At 55.0% G+C, this 13,815-nt stretch overlaps 6 protein-coding genes across 6 annotated transcripts; 2 read left to right on the forward strand and 4 right to left on the reverse strand.

The window, feature by feature from the left end:
* Positions 1-198: 198 nt before the first annotated feature.
* ASPZODRAFT_167169 (hypothetical protein) lies at positions 199-2,400 on the forward strand. Its single transcript, XM_022726815.1, has 2 exons — positions 199-510; positions 584-2,400. The coding sequence occupies exons 1-2, from the start codon at positions 303-305 to the stop codon at positions 2,164-2,166; spliced, it is 1,791 nt and encodes a 596-aa protein (XP_022580673.1). The 5' UTR covers positions 199-302; the 3' UTR covers positions 2,167-2,400.
* A 41-nt stretch (positions 2,401-2,441) lies between these two features.
* ASPZODRAFT_133166 (hypothetical protein) lies at positions 2,442-4,403 on the reverse strand. Its single transcript, XM_022723206.1, has 5 exons — positions 4,205-4,403; positions 3,857-3,943; positions 3,700-3,787; positions 3,100-3,639; positions 2,442-3,026 (listed from the first exon to the last, which is right to left on the reverse strand). Exons 1-5 carry the CDS (start codon positions 4,254-4,256, stop codon positions 2,564-2,566), a joined length of 1,230 nt encoding a protein of 409 aa, XP_022580674.1. The 5' UTR covers positions 4,257-4,403; the 3' UTR covers positions 2,442-2,563.
* Positions 4,404-5,149: 746 nt separating this feature from the next.
* ASPZODRAFT_133170 (hypothetical protein) lies at positions 5,150-5,978 on the reverse strand. Its single transcript, XM_022723207.1, has one exon. The coding sequence runs from the start codon at positions 5,911-5,913 to the stop codon at positions 5,527-5,529; it is 387 nt and encodes a 128-aa protein (XP_022580675.1). The 5' UTR covers positions 5,914-5,978; the 3' UTR covers positions 5,150-5,526.
* Positions 5,937-6,911, forward strand: ASPZODRAFT_152374 (hypothetical protein; the record flags this gene model as incomplete). Its single annotated transcript, XM_022725847.1, has 1 exon — positions 5,937-6,911. One exon carries the CDS (start codon positions 5,937-5,939, stop codon positions 6,909-6,911), a length of 975 nt encoding a protein of 324 aa, XP_022580676.1.
* Positions 6,912-7,055: 144 nt separating this feature from the next.
* Positions 7,056-9,979, reverse strand: ASPZODRAFT_142791 (hypothetical protein; the record flags this gene model as incomplete). Its single annotated transcript, XM_022724883.1, has 3 exons — positions 7,056-7,721; positions 7,787-9,852; positions 9,910-9,979. The coding sequence occupies 3 exons, from the start codon at positions 9,977-9,979 to the stop codon at positions 7,056-7,058; spliced, it is 2,802 nt and encodes a 933-aa protein (XP_022580677.1).
* Positions 9,980-11,578: 1,599 nt separating this feature from the next.
* Positions 11,579-12,788, reverse strand: ASPZODRAFT_26052 (hypothetical protein; the record flags this gene model as incomplete). The annotated part of the gene is made up of 3 exons (XM_022728028.1): positions 11,579-12,466; positions 12,552-12,690; positions 12,746-12,788. 3 exons carry the CDS (start codon positions 12,786-12,788, stop codon positions 11,956-11,958), a joined length of 693 nt encoding a protein of 230 aa, XP_022580678.1. The 3' UTR covers positions 11,579-11,955.
* Positions 12,789-13,815: the final 1,027 nt, after the last annotated feature.

Here is a 13,815-nt window from a genome sequence, read left to right on the forward strand (position 1 = left end):
CGTAGTAGACGTCAACCAAAGAAAGCCGAAAGGTAGCTGCGAATGTATCTCTGATAAGTGATGCTCAAAGTAATAACATGTGGCGGTGCAACCAAACGGGCAAGGCCAGTTGTGGCTAGTGACAGCCAAGAAATCCGCACCGCCACAACGCTCGCGACACAAAACTTTCCCACATCACGAAGATTCGATATCTCTTGCCCGCCAGCGAATCCCGTAGCAGGTGCTCCCACGCGCGAGTTTTATTTTATTTTTTGTGTGGCCACGCAGTTTCCGTCAGATAGACTCACCGTCAGTCCGGCAAGATGGCGCCCATTTCCATTGCAGACATCGTGGCCGCCCTCCCAGCGGAGGACACCTGGGGCCCCGCCACGTCCTCGAACAATATGCTCCAGGGCGTTCCTTTCGCTCCCTTCTCCAAGGGCGACAAGCTTGGCCGCATGGCCGACTGGACTGCCGAGTCCAAGGACCGTGACAGGCAAGGCAGACAGGGCTACAACCGGAACTTCAGAGGTATGTGTCTGTGCTTTTTCTTGTCGCTCGGTTGAGGAGGAGGAAGTTTCTAACTCGGATGCTTTCCCAACAGACCAGCAGGTCTACGGTGCCGGCGCGTCTAGCCTGTTCGCCATCCAGGCTGCCGAAGACGAGTCGTCTTTCTCCGTTGTCGACAACACCCGTTCTTCCGCCAAGCGGACCTTTGGCCGTGGTGGTGGCACTGTCTTCCGCGGTCGCGCTCAGCGCGGTGGTGCTGGCCAGAGAGGTGGTCGGGCTGGCTTCCAGAGAGTCGGAGGTGCGGGCCGTGGCCAGACCAACGACCGCTACTACGACAACCGGGGTGCTCGCAGCAACCGCGGCCGCCGTTTCGGATGGAAGGACTATGATAAGCCCCAGAGAACCCGGGAACCGTCAGTCAACATCCGCCCCGACTGGAACATGCTGGAGGAGGTTGACTTCAGCCGGCTGTCCAAGCTTAACCTGGAGGCCCCCGAGGGCGAGGACGTCGACTCGTACGGTTTCACCTACTACTACGACCGCTCCTACGACAAGGCCCCTGTCAAGGGTGCCGAGCGCCGCCTCCAGGCTCTGGAGCGCGCTGCGTACAATGTCACCACCTCTCAGGATCCTGTGATCCAGGAGCTCGCCGAGAAGAACGAGGCGACGATTTTCGCCACCGCGGATATCCTGTCGATGCTCATGTGTGCTCCCCGCAGTGTGTACTCGTGGGATATTGTCATCGTCCACCAGGGCAACAAGATTTTCTTCGATAAGCGCGAGGGTGCTTCCCTCGACCTGGTGACCGTCAACGAGAACGCCGCCGATGCGCCGCTCGAGGCGTCCGAGTCCGGCAACAAGCAGGATTCCATCAACACCCCCAGCGCGCTGGCCATGGAAGCCACCTTCATCAACCACAACTTTGCTCTGCAGACCGTCATTGAGTCGAACGAGGCCAAGGTGGAGCAGAGCAACCCCAACCCCTTCTACAACGCCAGTGAGGAGACCGAGGCCCTCGCGTCCAAGGCCTACAAGTACCGCCGGTTCGACCTGTCTCTGGAGCGTGACGAGGAGCCGGTGCACATTGTCGTGCGGACCGAGATCGACGCCTCGCTCAAGAACCCGACCGGCGGGCCCGACCAGCAGATCATCGTCAAGGCGCTCAACGAGTTCGACAGCAAGGCCCAGGGCTCCGGCGGCGCCCTCGACTGGCGCAGCAAGCTCGTCTCGCAGCGTGGTGCCGTCGTCGCCACCGAGATGAAGAACAACAGCTGCAAGCTTGCCCGCTGGACCACCCAGGCCATCCTCGCCAAGGCCGACGCCATGAAGCTCGGCTTCGTCTCGCGCGCCAACCCGCGCTCCGCCGCCAACCACGTCGTCCTCGGCGTTGTCGGCTACAAGCCCCGCGAGTTCGCCGCCCAGATGAACCTCAACCTCGGTAACGGCTGGGGTATTGTCCGTACCATCGTCGACCGCATCCGCACCCTCCCCGCCGAGGCTGACGCCGAGGAAGACGCCGCCCAGGACAAGGTCCGCAAGTACGTTCTCGTCAAGGATCCCAACCGCTCCGTTCTCCGTCTCTACAGCGTCCCCGCCAACACCTTCGAGGACGATGAGGAGGACGACCTGGCCGCCGGCGACAAGGATGAGGACAAGGAGGATGCCGAGGAGGAGTAAACCCCCGATATTCCTCATCTCCTGGATTCCCCTGCATAATGTCATGATTTGTTTTTCTTTTTTCTTTCTGTCTATGACGTGCATAGTTTTGAAAAAGTCTTAGAATGATGAAATTATCTTGAATCGTGTGCTGCTGTCAAGCCGTAATTATATTCTTGAAGCCGAATAGAAAATAAAAATATTCAATCGCAGGCAACTTAAACTGCACCTGACATTGACTAATGATGTTACGAGGGAATATTGATTCACTGGATGGTTGCAATTGCTCTCATACTTAAGATTACTTCTTGCCTTAAGAGGATAGGATAAGTATATACACCGAACATCTGATAATAAAAGTATAAGAAGAAGAGAAGAGAGGATTATTGGGGGAAGGTCTTTTTTTTTTTTTCTCTCGTCAAGAATACAAGATGTCATCTCGGGATTGAGAAAAGCCCGCCTCAACCCTCGTCCCTAGGACACTGTTCAGACAGTCCATTAGCTCAAAGTCTTCCACCACGGCGCCGAACCCGTAGCAACGGATCTTGGTGTTCAGGGTCTCCATGATGATCTTGACATCGTCCCGCGTCAAGGTGCGATATAGCTCGTGGTTCTTCAAACACTGTAGCGCCATGATGGGCGTCACTTGACCCTCCGTCACTAATTGCCGGCTGAGATTGAGCAACGTAGATAGATTGGCAACGGGTAGATCGTATGTTTGGTGCGGATACTGCTGCTCTGCCGTGGTGTTGGCAATGTAGGTTGGTGGAGGACAGGTTGCCATCAGAGCATGGCCGGAAAAGGGCATGTTTTCGTCTTCCGCCTCAGTGATCGAACGGCGGCAGAGGTACTCGGTGTGGACTCGACAGGGGGACTCCAGTCTATACACACAGGGTTAAGTCCAGAGATTCAAACGCATCAGGCTGCAGAAGGAAGCGGGAAATGATAACATACGTTAAGATAAAGTCCACCTGAAGTTGAGGGTCCGTTTCGAAGATCCCCGAGACCGCTGGAACAGGACCGTTGCTTTTCACTGGACCGGAGTAATCCAGCTCCATGGAGGGGTCTGCTGCATGCGAGTGGACAGCTTGTGACTGCATTGATGGCTCCTCTGGTGACACGACCACTCGTTCGGTGGCTGATCCGTGAGGGCTCAAGCTCGAGGGAGCCGTCGTAGACGGGGTTGTGTAGAAATTGCTTGTGGATGGGGGCCCAGTCGGGGTGCCATTACTGCTCCCCGCGAACGAAGCCGGTTGATATGCAGTCACCTGCCGTTCCGCTCTCCGGCGCTCCAGTTCCGCTTCGAACTGAATGCCGTGGCTCATTAAGATCTCTTTCAAAATATCATTTTCGTTTTTGAGGGACTGAACAAGTTCTCGGTTCTGCTGCAGCGATGCGTTTGTCGTGGTCATCTCTCCGCTGTAAGCTTCGCGCAACCGTGATACTTCGGTTTCCAGAGATCGAATATATTGCTCTTTACGTTCACGGTGTGTCCTGGATAATAACGGTCACCAGCGTATTCGAAGGGGGTAGGACCAATACCGGGGCTGTTACCTCTGGGCCTGGCGATTCAACTCCTGGCGCCTGGTCATCGCCGGCTTCATATCCGGCTTTGGGCCACGTCGTTTTGCGGGCTGACCATCTGGAAGGTCAATCAGCAAAAGTCCAGATAGGGGGGGAGGGGGAAGGACGTTCTTGCCCAGTGACAGACCTCTTGTTGTTTTCTTTTGCCCTCCAGAAAAGACTTTGAAGAAATCGGAATTAAACGCATTTCGCAGACTGGCATGCGATTGTTGACCTGGAATCACAAATCGCACCTGTCTTCTCCGGTTGGGCTACAGCCCCTCCGCGAGAAAGACGTAATGGTGCGGAAGAAGTCAGCGCAGGATTGATGCAAAAAGAGAACCAATAATCAAGGGCGAGTGGGAAAAATGCCACGGAGATTTTGGGGCCTCAGCTCCTGTCATCAGCTTGAGAGTATATGCACTGTACTGCATAGATATGATGACGGCGACGCAGAGCATCGAGACTGGAATGCCTCAGTTCAAAATACACTCACTCTGTAAGCCTGGCGGCTGCAGATTCGCTCTGTTTGACCCTCCTTGTTCCATCACGTAGAAGCTGTTATTATGATTATTCTTTTGGAGGTGGAAAGGCACTGCGACCGGCGCGAGGGTCGGGTAAGCGATCGAGGTGAATGGGCAACGAAGCGAGCTGCGTCCGCAAGGCCGATGCTACATTAAAAAAAAAAAAAAAAAAAAAAAAAGGGTGAGAAGAGAAATGAAATCGCAGAGATCTCGGCCGTTGGAAATTGGCTGTCTTTAATCTTAAGTCCTGGGGAGAGCAAGGCAGAAGGTTAGCTCTAGCCCGGAGTGGGTTTTGTTGCGGCAGCGGCTTACCGGTTGGCCCCAGTTCAGCCCAGGAGTGACGTTTCAACAACCACGTTGGACGGCAAAGCCCATGCGATAGACAGGATGTCAGGCACCGTCAATGTCGATTGACTCGAAGAAGAATAAAGGTGGCCTGCGTAGACAATGCCTTGTGGAAAGCGATGACTCGGCGCAGGAGGAGCAGAAGGCGAGGAGCATCACAAGTGGGTTGTTCCTAGCAGGCGAGAGTTTAGCGTTATATCAGTGCCCTGTCACAGGCTCCAGTGGGTAGCGCACCGCTGGCTTGTTGCTACTGACAGGCCGACAGCCTCCCGGGTGGTTTTGATCTGGCTGGTCAATTCGCAGCGGCCACCAATCAAGAGAGATTGACAGAAGATCCTCCTCGATTCATCGTACGCGGTCTGTGAGACTTGTCGAAAAAAGGTACGCCCACCGCGCACACGAGAGGGTGCATCCAACCGTTTGGAAGACGAATCGGATCCGCCGACGAGGCCGCAGGCGATCGATCGCCTCGAAAATGAGAAGACCACCCCGCTGTCCAATAATGATGTCTGATCCGTCTTGGGCGACTCGTCCAGCTTCTACATCCTCAAGACGTCTCTCTCTCTCTCTCTCTCAGGTTTCACATGTCGTCAAGATGGATTCTTCGGTGCTCCGTTCTCGTGCAGCAGCCCAGGATCCCCTGGACGCACGGCGAAGTTGTGCAACCTGAGAATAGGACCAGGCTGTCGACCGTTGTCTCTTTGTATTGCCCAGCAGTCCGTCCTCTGTCATCAACAGCATATATATCCACTCGTGAGCACCCGTAGGTAGTGCGAGCGTGATGCCAGTCGACGACTCACCCCGTCGTAGCAAGGCACTCGATCAACGGGCAGCCGAGTCCTCTGTAGTATAAAGTACGGAGTAACGAGGACCTTTGTCCTGCACGGCAGAACTGTCTCCATGTCTTGTGCTCACTACCCCGTACCCTGGCTGCATGTCACGCTATTATCTAGTCCTGTCCGACAGTGACTGTCAGGGGCGAATTGCAGTCACCAGTGGAGCGCTCACCTGGAGGTGTTTCTGACGCTTCTGCGCCTTCTGTCGAGCGACATTCCATCCCTCCATACCGAAACAATTCCGTAAAGCCATCTGGCCTCGAGACAAAGAGGCAATGTCGACTGGACTGAAGGGAGGATAAGGGGCCTCTCCGACCGGGAGCTTTGGTACGCGTCCGAATCGGGCAGTCACGGGGTCTTTTCTTTTTTTTCTTCTTCCCCCGCTTCGATTTCCCCTGGACGACAACCTCGACAAGCAACACGACAATAGCGACCACCGCACAGAGCATGGTAGCTACATAACTATTGAATGAATCCACGGTGATTGCAGGCTTCAACATGAGGCTGGAAAGCGTGTTTTTTTATGGCCGACCGCACTGAGATCCTCGTTCACGTCTCGGCCCCCAGTGGTGCCAGGGACGATGCGAGATATCGTGCTGAGGTCGAGGCGATCCTAGGGTTCCAGGTGGCTGCCCGACACAGTGTCATAGTGGTGACAGAGGATGAGCTGAGATCTAGCTCGAGAAGCTCGAAGGACTCGAGCCAGGCTGGCAACGAGCCAGCCGGCGACGATTTCGGTACTCCGCTTAGTGTGATTCCAGATTCACAGCCAGCTCTGTCTGGAACGGAGGGAGAGCATCCACCTGAAGAGGTGGTACTGCCTCTAGAGTCGTCGGCGAAGCGGCAGCGTGTCGTATCGCCAGCGAAACGGGCCTGTTCGCCTGAAGAAGGAGAAGGAGGAGGAGGAGCTCTCAAGAAAGCCGTCCCGCAGCCATCATCGACAAAGAACAATACCGGTCGTGCCATCCAGGCTGTCGATACAGCGGGAATATCGCTCTCGCAGCTCCCACTACAAATCCATCCGCCTCCACCACCCGCCTCCGGAGACCCGTTCGTCACGCACATCACTCCTACCCTCGCCATGCTTGCCGCTCGCCTTAACCCGCAGCGCTCCTACAAACCCGTCTGGCAGACAAGACCGCTCGACCCTCTCGAACGGGGACACTGGCTGATAGACATCGAGATTCCGCGTGGTCAGCAGGAGGAACCCCCTTCGCCGTCAATGTGGGACAGGCCCTTTATCTCCCGCTTCTGGACCTTTCTCCGGGACTTCATCGCCCGCGATGGACGCGCCGGCTGGGGGGTCTGGTGTATCCTGGAACGCTCCGAGCCAGAGGCAACAGACAATGCAGAGATGAAAATGCTGCTCAAAGTCTATGCATGGGGCGAGACCGCCGTCCACATCTACCTCTTGCTCTTTCTGGCGAGTGAACGGCGGATCCGGGGGATGGGAGCGCAGTGGAGGGATGGAGGGAATGACACTGTGATTCAGATGTAGCTTTATATATAGAGTATGAGAGTGCTTGATACTACGAACAAAGACCGATTCAATACATTTGATTTGATTTTGCTAGCTAGTTGTACAGAAGACTGCCCCAAGTTACCCATAGAGAGAGAGAGAGAGAGAGAGAGAGCAAGTAAACTAATAATTCAGCTCGCCGCTCCCCCCGCCACCGACAGCATCCAGATCCTCGTAACTTTTCAGGCTGCGTCCTTGCACCGCCTCCCGGGGACCCATCCCCTGCTGCGCGCCTCCGGGGCCCATCGCGTCCGGGAAGAGCCCCCCGCCAATTCCAGGTCCCCCAACAGGCCCACCGCCGGCTCCCATCATCGCTGCAGCCGGGTGGCCGGGGGGAATATTGTATGCTGCTCCGCCGGCAGGCGGGAAACGACCCATGCGCACGGGACTCAGACGGCCGCCGCCTACACCTCCGGTATTCGAGCCGTAGCGGTTCCCTCCACGCCGGTCGTAGGGGCCGCTCCGGTTCCCGTGTCGACCGCCACCACGGCGCATCACTCCTGGCTGGTGCAACCCGGACTCGCCGGTGACGAGCTGTCCGTTGCTGTTCCACGAGCCGGTCTGGCCGGCGCCCATAAAAGGAAGACCACCCGGGGCGGCGAGGTTCTGGAAGCTGCCAGGGACAGCGCCGTTGTGGCCAAAATAGGCCATGTTCGCTAAGCTGAAGCCGCGCGGAGTGCCGCTGTGGTTTGGTCCCGAGGTCATCGGGAAGTGGCCGTTACTATTGGCATCCGAGCGCGAGGGGGCGATGCGGGCGGGATCCAACACGTAGGAATTTACCAGGAAGAGCTGCAGATTGTCAGTGTACTCCACAGGGGGGGGGGGGGGGAGAAAAAGGAGAAAGGCAGACATACGTCATCTCTGATCCGTTCATACCACTCCGTATGGCGTTTCTCGACGTGCTTGCGCCAGAAATGTTCGGCCTTGAACAATTTAGTGCACTCGGGGACCTTGCAGCGGAACTTTGACTCGTCCTCCTGTTTGAAGAAGCGGGCAAGCTCCTCCTCGAGGGCTTCTTCGACAGGCTTGCCGCCCAGTCGGCGGATGTCGACGTTTTCCGGTTCCAGGATTTGCAGCAGCTTGTCTTCAAAGGTGCGGACCCAGTTGAACGCCCTCAGCAGCTGTTGCTCCGACTTGGGCGCAAAGCGCGCCGGACGTCGCTCCTCAACAGGCGAGGCGCTGCTAGGCTCTTCGCCATCCTCGCTCGGTTCCTTCTTCTTGGCGGACGGGAAAGGTTGGCCCAGAGCGCTCGCGCGTGCAACCTCTTTCGCCTGGCTGGTCAGGCCCGAACGAGGCCGGCGCAGATGACCCCCTGGGCATTTTCTCACCAACTCATGCACCGAGTCGCTCTCAAAGACGCAGAAGAAACAGAAGTTATACACCCGCCGCAGATACTCGACCATAAGGTCCAGCAGCTTCTTCTGGGCCAGTAATTCTTCATCGTCAACTTCGTCTTCCTCCCAGCCGTCAGCGGCCTCACCCTCCTCTGCTTCTTCACCGGCCTCCATGCCGTTCTCATCCAACTCAACGTCATCATTGTCGGCGTATTCGGAGGAGCGACGCTTCTTGACGCGCACAGGGCCCGTGACTGGGGGTTGCAACCATCCCTTGCTGCGGAGCTCCTCCACGCGCTCTTCGATCCGTATGGCGCCGTCGGCGCCGTCACCCATCTCCGCGTCCAACCGGGACACCAAGCGCCTGGCCAGTTCCAGATCGCGCTCGACGCGCTCCGGGGCGGAGAACAGATCCCACAGGGCCTTCTTGCGCGGGTTGGACGGAGGGACATGGACACCGACGTGGCACACAAAGTCACCGTGGACAGGGTCGTGGATCGTCTTGTCGTTGACGGCCTCGAGCGCCTTTTCAGCTGCGGCCGCGGTGGACAGCTCCTCCACCACCTCCATCTCTTCCCCTTCTTCCTCGCGGCCATCGCCACGTTCTACCATCGTCGTCCCGGTGGTGGGGTGCAGCATGATCCAACCCATGCGATGATATTTTTTCGAGGGGTTAGGATCGCTGAGACTGAGCCAGCGTAGACCGCCATCCTGTTCGCCCAGATGCTCCTTACAGAATTCCTCAATCTTCTCGCGGCTCACGTTGGGGGCTAGGGTCTTGATGAGCAGAGCGGGCTGCGACGAAGCTTCGTCACGCAGCTCGCCACCGCGCGCGGGGAGCAGATCGAGCACGCTCAGAGTCTCGCCCACAGCGGTGGTCTCGCCCTCTTCCTTTTCGATGACGCCACCGGCGCCATCGCTCTCGCTCTTGTAGATACCCTCGAGGGTGAAGTCGTCGAAGAGGCCTGCCTCGAGATCGCGTTCCCATTGTTGGTATGCGCTCTGGCGGAAGTCCATCACGCGCCTGCGCAGCGCATCACGGACCTCGGGGACGTAGCGCTCCTTGAACCACTCCTCGTTGCGGTGCTGCTGCACAAACGTGCGGGCCATCTTGACCTGTAGCTCGACCTTATACGAGTCATAGGCCGCTTGGATTTGGGCGCGCTCACGGTCGCGATCCTCGCGCGCCTCGCGCTCTCCCTTGACGCGGTCCGAGGGCCGGCGCCCGCCATGCTTAGCACGCTCCTTCTCCTCTTTGATGCTCTGCTCCGTCCGCCACCACTCGGCAAACCAGTTGAAGCCGACCTGGAAGTCAAGGCCCAGGGGGTTGGGGAGGGGGTTTGTCGGAATGGGTCGCTTGCCTGAGTCCTGCCCGGGCACGTAGCGGTCGATGTTGGCGGCGGTAGGTGACGGGGCGCGACGGCGGTCTTCGCGTTCTTCGCGTTCTCCGCGATTCCGCTGAGGGACATGTTCGCGCGGGGTAGCGTAGTATTCGTCACGGGAGGCACGCCGATCGGACGGTTCGTAGCGATCGATCATGACGGGCGACCGGGAACGACCCCGGCCACGGCGACGATCCTGCGAGGCTAGAATGGGTGAGCTAGTTGAAAAAAAAAACAATTACGCCATCATCCCGTGCTTACCTGGAGATCTTCGCCGGTATTCAGCCTCGCGACTCCGGCCAGGAGACACGTAGCCGTCGTAAGAATCCATCACAAAAGCTGCTTGAGTTGCACGTAGACACACTCGGTGCCAAGGCCCGGTAGGGGGTTGTCAATCGATAGAAAAAGGGGGGGATTGATCAAAGAAAATCGAGGAAGAACAAAGGCGATGGTCGGTATTCGTTCCAAAGAAGAAAAAGCTAAGAGTGGACATGGCCAATGTTAGAGCAGGACTTTCTGAATAAGTATTGGATCAACGACAAGATGGGCAGGGAGGAGGAGCAAAGAGGTGATGATAAGCCGGAGCTCTATTAAAATCGAGCTTAATTCCAGTCGAACCGCACGCGCGTTCGGATAGAAGGAATAGAAGAAGAAGAAGAAGAAGAAGAAGAATTAAAAAGAGAAGAAATAAGAGAAGAAGAAAAGAAAGGTTCTCGCAGAAAGGAAGCGAAGAGGCGGGAGAGCGGACACGAGTCCCAAGGACGAACGTGAGGCATCATCCCCAACATGCTCTCAGAGCACCCGAGGCGACGAGGAGAGAAGCCATTGAACAGTAAGAAGTGAAATTAAGAGGAGGGAGCAAGCGATCAGTGATCCAGGGGCAGCTGAAAGACGAGGGCATTGGGGAAGGGGGGGAGGGAGCTGAATGCGAGAGAACAAGTGAGGCAAGGCGACCTACAAGCCTAGATAGATAGACAAAAAGAAGCGTAGAATGCGACAGCAACTTCCGCACAGCGTATGCCCGAGTCTGATGACCGAGAGCAGCGCTGGATGGGTGGAAGCAGGAGGTGATGATGGCGATGGCGATGGCGGTTGGCGATGAAGTGACGGCCAGGGAGAGCGAGGATATGCCAAGACGCTAGTACAAATGATGAGTAAGCGGATGAGTAAGCACAATATCACTACTTCTTCTTCTACAGTCAAGGCTCGAGACTTTAATAATAGCTCTGCTGGAGAAAGGAACGTCTTTATAGCTAAAATTGATCTACTGTCTTTGTCTACCCGAGTATTTTTAGATATGAATAGTGTACCCAATTTGCTGTCCTTCGAACACCGCTGACCGAGTCGAGGACTGACTAGTGAAGACTGACTAGTGAAGACTGACTGATGAAGACTGACTGGTGAAGACTGACTGGTGAAGACTGACTGGTGAAGACTGACTGGCGAATGATGGGATTTAATCTATTCAGAACCTTTATCACCATTCGTTAAATGTGGAGTTGCCTTTCCTGCAGATCTCCAGTCTCCCTGTGTTGGTCAACACGACTGACTCTTCTTTCTTTCCTGCCTTCCCTGGAATATACTCCACGAACGTCACCCAGAGACCCATTGCCACAGCGCCAAAGATCTTGTGGTAGGATATTTTGGCTTCAGTTTTCCCGCCAGGTAGCTTTCCAGCTGGAGGAAGCCATCAGACAGAAGCCTGGTATTAGGAACTCATTCTCTTGCACTGAACAATCATAAAGTCCTGTTCAAAGAAAATATCCCCGCGGAGAAGAGAATGAAGGGTGAAGAGGTCCGCGAACCCCTCACCAGACTTCTGCCTAGCCCGGGTCACATATCACCCACTTTCTGAAAATCTAAGATGTAAAATCCCCAGCCAGATCCTAGTCACGACGGCTTCGTCATCGTCGGTGCGTATCTTCTTGATGGCGAGGTGAACTCCTATCCTAGGTTCGTTGTACTGTTATCCTGTAAGCCCTTGGGGTTTCTTCATTCCTTGTACCTACCGTGCCAACCTCTCGCTCTTGAGCGGGGAGGATATGCTGTCAAAGCATAAAGATAGGGTACTAGATCACAGCTGTGGTGTGGGATATTGATATGGTTTGATGAGCAAAGCCATGTGTTACGAGGGAGTAGAAGAGGAAGAAGTTGTGGGGGGAAAGTGAGAGCATGAAAGTGTTATTATAATCAGGTGCTTTTGTCCAGCGCTGTTGAGGGGCGTTACCAGTTCCGGCTCCTGTTCAAAGCGCCAGACTTCCCTTCTCACCTAAACATCACCCACAATATGACCTCTATTCCTGCTCATCAACAGACTGCACCACCTGCCTGAGGAGAGGGAGAAGTCGTGCTCTCAACCAGAGCGCCGCAGACTTCCCCAGCACGTCTTTGTTCGAAGATCAAGACCGCCAGATATGGCCAGTCGACGGTGTCTGGCGCCGTGGTCGCCAGATCCTGGATTTCTCCAAACAGGAGCTCTGTGGGCAACCGTCGCAACCAATAAGAATAAGATAGGGTCTCACCAAAGGCGAGGAGCATGTTTAGGACGTCCCTCACTCGCAACCACTGCACAATGAGATATCTAATCTCCAGCGGAATGGCAGACCAGGTCGACAGATATGCCGTGACGGACGGTGCGGACAAAACCCTCGGCCGAGTGACATAGAGCAGCACCTTGCCAACGGCTGGAACGTACAAGGGATCGGGAATCGGGTGATGGTAATGATAAATCCCATCCTGTCTGAGGCTGGGTTTCGACATGATGAATTCCTCACCGGGCCACAACCCTCTGAAGTCGATGAAATGCTGATACATCTTCCTTCCCCAACTCAGGTTAGATTCTGTATCCCAGTATATATATATATATATATATATGGAATCAACTCATGCGAAACAAGGTATACCATCCCTTTGGTTGCCGGAATGCCCGCGAGAGATGTAAAGCAGGCAGATGGATGGCCAAGGGACGCAGCCGGCCTCGTTTCGACTGAGCTGCATGTCTATCCCAGGCTTTCTGCCATTCTTCTGCTTCGTCTACTAGGACTGGAGCCGTCCTAAAGGCCTAGCAGTCGTCGTAGTCGAGTCTGCCGCAGCATACCCGGCAGCAAGGAGATGGTCTCGCTGTAGAACTTGCGAGGCATCTTGCATGACATCGAGATATGTATGGGTCTGTCTGTTTGAAATCTCGGAGATCTTGCAAGTGACGTCATTTCTACTCTTTCATCTGTGCTATACTCCGTATGCTACACTGTACTCGAAGTATAAGGTGGATCACCGTAACGACGCGTGGCAGGGTCTTGAACCAAGCCAGAGCATCAAGCTTAAGCTTAAGCTTATTATAATGAGGTAGTCTTTCACAGAGTACTTGCCTTTATTTTCAATATAGGTAGATAGGATAATACTAGTATCTGGCTGGCCATCATTGTTAATCCAGAGTATAAAGTATACACAATCCGTTGATTGCACTATAGACTACCTGACATGCGTGATAATTGTACACGAGAATCGCTTTTACGTCGCCACGGAAAAGGGTGGGCTGGAAAGACAATCGACCCGATTGTCCCCAGTCCCGGTCCAGCCCACGAGGAGAGGCAAGGGTGGGAAGAAAACACAGTCAAATGATATATATGGTGTGTAGACCCGGATCCACAGGCCAGCCACGCCTCAATTGTAGGATGCTACCAGTGATGGACCCCCCTCTAAGTTTCCGGCCAGAAATCCAGAGAAAGAAAAAGAAGAAAACACAGAAGCGTCAGGTCGGAACAGCAGATCAAATAACCATCAAACACATACGAACCCCGTGTCTCGGTATGGACGGCATGGGTACGAGATCAGTGGTAGAATCATCAACCACTGATCGAGCCGTATCACACGTCAAGACACGGGGGAAGGAAAAACAACAACATAAAAACAAAAACAAACACACACTAAAACGTCAAACCATTTCATTTCGTACAATGCAGTCCAGATGGCAAAACATCGTCGGGGTAGCAGGGAAATCAAACCAATCACAGGAGTCATCTCGACATCATAGTATAGACATAAATACCGGTTAGAAGAGAAAAGAAAAAGTGATCAAGGGGGGGAGAAAGAGGCACACGAGGAACCGATAGCAGAGACGAGAGAAGCGCACACATCGCTTGCTATGAGAAGAGAAAAAGAGGAGGG

The sequence above is a fragment of the Penicilliopsis zonata genome, assembly GCF_001890105.1.
Source record: "Penicilliopsis zonata CBS 506.65 unplaced genomic scaffold ASPZOscaffold_8, whole genome shotgun sequence".
NCBI lineage: Eukaryota > Fungi > Ascomycota > Eurotiomycetes > Eurotiales > Aspergillaceae > Penicilliopsis > Penicilliopsis zonata.

Coding starts and splice junctions, on each gene's coding strand:
- ASPZODRAFT_167169 (XM_022726815.1), top strand. CDS start 303: ATGGCGCCCATTTCCATTGCAGACATCGTGGCCGCCCTCCCAGCGGAG. Junction 511..583: donor CTACAACCGGAACTTCAGAG/GTATGTGTCTGT, acceptor CTTTCCCAACAG/ACCAGCAGGTCTACGGTGCC.
- ASPZODRAFT_133170 (XM_022723207.1), bottom strand. CDS start 5,913: ATGTTGAAGCCTGCAATCACCGTGGATTCATTCAATAGTTATGTAGCT.
- ASPZODRAFT_133166 (XM_022723206.1), bottom strand. CDS start 4,256: ATGGAACAAGGAGGGTCAAACAGAGCGAATCTGCAGCCGCCAGGCTTA. Junction 3,788..3,856: donor GCAAAAGAAAACAACAAGAG/GTCTGTCACTGG, acceptor TTGACCTTCCAG/ATGGTCAGCCCGCAAAACGA. Junction 3,027..3,099: donor CAGGTGGACTTTATCTTAAC/GTATGTTATCAT, acceptor CTGTGTGTATAG/ACTGGAGTCCCCCTGTCGAG.